Genomic DNA, 5,096 nt, shown 5'->3' on the forward strand with positions numbered 1-5,096 from the left:
CGGCGGCGCAGCAGCAGGTCGCGCTCGGCGCCCGACAGGCGCCCGAAGACGGCGGGCTCGCGCAGCACCTCCAGGTAGTGGTCGCTCATGAAGCGGTAGGCGGCGTCGCGCAGCTCGGCCAGCCGCTGCCGCTTGGCCGCGCCCAGCACCTCCAGGCAGTTGGCGAGGCTCAGCTGCGGCGCCACGGCGTCGGTGGCGCGCTGCGCGGCGCACGGCAGCTGCAGGCGGCGCGCGCCGGCCACCACCTCGGCCGCGTTGTCGGGCCGCACGCCCGCCATGCGCCCGCTGTACGCGTAGCCCAGCAGCAGCCGCAGCGCCGCCCAGCCCACGCCCGTCACCCGCAGCACGTCCCGCGACGCGCGCGCGCGGAAGTAGTCGCTGCGCGCCGCCAGCACCGCCTTGTGCGCCCGCAGCCGGCGGCCGGACACCTCGATGACCAGGTCGGGCTCCCCGTGCGCGGGCCCGACGCCGGGGGGCAGAGGCGCGGGGTCCCCGGGCTCGTCGGCGGACGCGGGCTCCTCCGGGGACGCGGGCTCCTCCGGGGACGCGGGCTCTTCCGGGAACGCGGGCTCCTCGGGGGAGGCGGCGCCCGCGCTGCCGACCTCCCACTGCTGCTGCACCACCCGCGGGCCGCCGCGGCGCGAGGGCGGGGAGGCCGCTGCGCCCTCCGCGGAGGAGGCGCGGGACTGCGGCGGGGAGTCGTCCCCGGAGCTGAAGCACAGGGACGCGCTGAGGCTGCAGGGTGTCTGCGCCGGGGACGCGGCGCCCTCCCCCCCGGCCGCATCCGGCGGCTGCAGGCTGCCCTCTCCCGGAGCCTCCGGCGCGCCGCCGCCGCCGCGGGCCCCCGCCTGGCCGCACGCGCCCTGCGCGAAGGCGCCCCCGGGCTCGGGACTGCGGGCGCGGTCGTCACCCGGGAAGAGGACGCAGGGGGCCACCGGGTTCTCCATGGCAGCGCCGCCCTCGCCCGGCTCAGCGCACCACCATGACCTCGGGCCGCTCAAGGTCGAGGTTCTCCTGGGGCTCTGGGCCGCACACTGTTCCTGGCGCGCGATCAGGTTTCACGCCCGGTCCACACACAGGATTCTGCTCCCGCGCCCCTGCCGCCCCTCCTCCTCTCCCCGCGAAGAGGGTGTGTCGCTCCAGGTGCGCTCTCCGAGGAACGGGGACGCTGGTCCCGTCACCCTTGCCTGACCGTGCGCCGAGGTCTCTGCGGCTCGGTCTGCATGCTGGCGCCGCGATGCTCCCGCGGAGAGCAGAGCCCCGCAGCCGGGGGGCCTGTGCACCTGGGGCTCCTTCTCCGCAGAGCTGGCTGTCAGGCGCGGCTGGCAGACCACGGCTCGCCCTCGCTTTCTGAGTCAGTCCTTGTTGATTGACACTCCATCACATCACTGCCTCCGGGGACCAGTAGGTCTGACACAGGCGTCAAACTTCGTAACCCTGGTTTTAACTCTGTTTTTTTTGTAAAGATCCACCCCAGGAAGCTTGCTTTTTCTTGCGATTCCCAGGTGTCATTCAGGGTTATGGAAGGGCAGCTGCAGAATGTCTGTCCCGGGCCCTGGATCCGCGGCCCTCAGGAGGCGCTGGGTCCCGCGGCGGGGGCGAGGCCATCGCTCACTTGCCAGGCGGGCGTTGGAGAAGCAGGCGCTGCAGGCATCCCAGCGACCCCCCGCCTGTCAGCCAGGGGCCTTCTCTGCGGCTTCCTTTGCTGGTATGGCAGGTGTTTCCACATCATCCCTCCACGCTCGCCTCGTTCCTGTTTGTAGGAGAAAGAGAGAGGACGTTTGAGTTTGTTTTTCTCTGTGTCCGGGCATCTGCCACACTGCCCTCTGCGACTTTCAGGCCACAGAAGTCAGACTCTGGGGGCGGGGGACTGTGACTTTTCCTGCTGGACGGTTCGGTGATTGAATACACAGAGTAAGTGAGGGATTTTAAAAGTGCCTGTTGCTCTTCCGCCCCTTATTTTGAGGCCTGTGACAGAGAACTCGGTCAGGCAACAGGCCTTGAGTGGGTTCAGCTGGGGGACACTGGGTTCGTGGGTCAAAAACAATGAAATATTAGCACTTTCCTGTTTTCAACCTGATGAAATGTACTGTGTGGAACATTAAAAGTTTTCAGTGAGACAGCATGGCTGGCCTGTGTAATCTTACTAGTTTTGTTAACATGAGGCCAGTTTCCTGCCGTCGCAACCAGTCAAATGTCTCCAATTCAGTTACAACACATATTTGGAGACAGGTGTTGAGGACACGTCCATGCAGGTGGCCTGAGGCTCCGACTCCAAGACCTGTGTGAACTGTTTGAATTCTTGGAGTCACGGTCTGGAAAACCTCAGAGAAGTAACTCCCCAAAAAGCCCACGTGCAGCTAAAGAAAAGCCAATGCAAAAACCCAAAACAAAATGAAAAACCAGAAGTCCCTGGAAGGCAGATATGAGCACTTGCAGCTGAATTATAAATAATGAGGCATCTTTCCTAAATTGGCAAAACCTCGTGAAGACTCGCTAGCCTGAAAGGGGGGCTTAGTGGTCTTACAGTGGACATGAGGGGGGATGCAACTGTATTCCAGCTTCCGAAGAAGGGTGTGAGGGCAAGCAACCCCCCAACACAGCTCAGGCGGACGGTTATTACACAGCATGTGCTAGCCTCGCACATGACACAGAACGACACTTAACCTCAGCATCCCTGACTCTCTACTCACCACGCTTGGCACTCTCAGCTGATCCCTGTAAATAAATGCTCACGGTTGAGCGTGCGCGCATGCGCATGTGTGTGTTTATCCGCTTGCCTTGCTCTTCCTGCTGCAGTTACTAAAACGCTTTCCCGTTATTCTCAGAAATAAATGTCTTAAAGTTGTAGAACTGAAGATTCAAGACATTCAGTTTCTCCCGCCTCCCCGCCAATACACGTGTGTCGGTATCTTTCTGGCATATTTGGATATGCGAGCACTGTCCAGCAATGCAGGGAGAGATTTTGAGAGTAAGCTGAGCTCTCCCCCAGGGCCGCGGGGGTGGGGGTGCTGAGCAGACAGAACAGGGCTGTTTACTCAGCTGTGGCGGCAGCAATGTGATGCTACCTCTGTCCCCTGCTTCCCGGTGGTGCTGTGTCCACTGGGATGGAAAAGGACTCTGGCCCATGGCGACGGAATGTGATGACAAGTGGAAACCTGCAGGGATTTTATAAGCAGGTTCACGGGCATTTCCCCAAGGACCGAGAGATGCTCTGTAGTCAGCTGAGTCAGTCAAGGGAGTTAGGCCAAAACTAAGACATACCAACCCATCTTACCCCAAATACATATGAACCTTAATGTCTGAAATAAAATCAGAGAACTGGCTCTCTCTGGCTCATTCTTTTAACACTTCTGTACAACACACACCTTAGAGCTCAGAAAACTTTTTTTCTTTTTTTAATTTTTGGCCTGGAAAAGGGTCCCCGAAATCCCAGTTCTTTGGCATGACTCATTAGAATGTGCAGGAGCCGCGGTCCTGGGAGTTCCCTGCCTGTCAGTCATCACAGGCAGGAAGGCAAGGCGGGGGCTAGGACACGAACGGTTAAGTGTGGAACTCTGTTACTTTAAAGCCTGAAAGAGCCCGGCTACGATGTATGTCGTCGCAGTTACAACGAAGCGGGGCTCCAGCTCCAGGATGAGACAAACGGGCCTAACGCAGTCACTGGTCACCCAGCACGTTCCCAGCTGCGCCCTGCTGCTGGCATGGACCACAGGGCGCGCTGGCAGAGCCAGGATCCCAGCGTGGCGCGGCCACACAGCCTCTCACCATCTGCTCACCAACACCTCCCACGCAAGAGGCCCTGCTCACCATCCAGTCAGCCAAGATGATGCCGCACGCACGAATGTTGTCAGGTGTGTTAAAGGGACCGTCTGCCACCATGGCGTCAGGCGGCAGTGATGCTGAATGCCATGAGCACAGGCTGCCCCAGCAGCCCCTGCCCCACGAAGCTCCGGGGCAGCTTTCTGAGAGGTGGTCCCACAGCAGCACAAGTGTCCAGCTGCTGAGCCCCTCCCCCACCCAGCAGAACAGACGTCGGATTCCACAGGAGAAATGCGACCACTCGGCAGAGGGGCCCCGTCCTTTCGAATGGTGTTACTCCCCCCCAGGATGACCCATTACTGTGATTTTGCCTTAAAACCCACGGGGAGAAGCCAGCTTATTTTGCATGTAACAGCCCTCTGAGATGGTCAGCGTCACGTCTCTTTGAAGTCAGGGATCTCCGAAGGGACTTCTCGGCCACTGGGCGGTTGGCTCTAGAATCGGTTCCCCTGGGAGGCTCCCTGAGGGTTCTGTGCAGAATGCCATCCTGGTGACTGTGAAACAGCCAACCCCGCGTCGGCCTTGGGAGGTGTCTGTCCTGGGGGGGGGTCGCATGAAGCACACCCTGAGCAGCCTGTGGGTCTCCCACCTTGATGAAAAGAGCCTGAGCAATTAGCTGGAGTGGCAGCGTGGGTGGGTGGAACTTCCTTGATTGTGGTTAGGAAGTAGTTTCATAGGGATAGTTTTATTTCAGTGTAATTTATGTAGCATTTCCCCCGAAGAATATAAATTTCTTCTTGCCCTTAGAAATACCTAAGCAGAAATGTTTCAGTTTTTCCATTATTTCACTATTAATATGAAATTAAAAAATTAGATTGTGTGTGATTCCTAATGTGGACATTAGTTTATTTATGTATTTAACGTGGATATTAGCTTATTTAAAATTAAATGTGCTTCATTATAATCACATTGCTAGAAAGAACCTTCCTTTCAAATAATTATAGTCAGCTTAATTTTTTTAAAATTTGTTAATAGGCTTAGAAAGTTTATTTATGTAAAGCTCTGCAGCGTGCATGCTTCTAAGGAATTCCTTCTTGGTATCTTCCGCGTCATACCTCGTGATTTTTTTTTTAAGATTTTTATTGAGGAATTGGGGGGATGGGAACAGTGCTGGGGAATTGGGGGAAGGGGAACAGACAAGTTGTTGTCTTTTTGTTCTTCAGTCTAGTTGTGGAGGGTGTTGCTTCACTGGCCCAAGTTGGCACCATCATTGCGCTCTTCCCGGGCGAGGCAGATCAGTCGCCGGCTTCTGGACAGCCGCTCACTGCGGCTGC

General features: G+C 58.0%; 1 protein-coding gene across 3 annotated transcripts in view; it reads right to left on the minus strand.

Moving 5' to 3' along the window:
* KBTBD11 (kelch repeat and BTB domain containing 11) overlaps positions 1 to 5,096 on the minus strand; it is a 29,666-nt gene that overhangs the window by 4,901 nt on the left and 19,669 nt on the right. For all 3 annotated transcript variants that reach the window (XM_019668755.1, XM_019668753.1, XM_019668754.1), the window contains exon 2: positions 1 to 1,753. This exon is cut by the window's left edge and continues 4,901 nt beyond it. In XM_019668755.1, the coding sequence (XP_019524300.1) occupies positions 1 to 947 (947 nt within the window). In that variant the 5' untranslated portion in view covers positions 948 to 1,753. The remainder of the gene's footprint in view (positions 1,754 to 5,096) is intronic.

Source organism: Hipposideros armiger, unplaced genomic scaffold (assembly GCF_001890085.2).
Source record: "Hipposideros armiger isolate ML-2016 unplaced genomic scaffold, ASM189008v1 scaffold_538, whole genome shotgun sequence".
Lineage (NCBI taxonomy): Eukaryota > Metazoa > Chordata > Mammalia > Chiroptera > Hipposideridae > Hipposideros > Hipposideros armiger.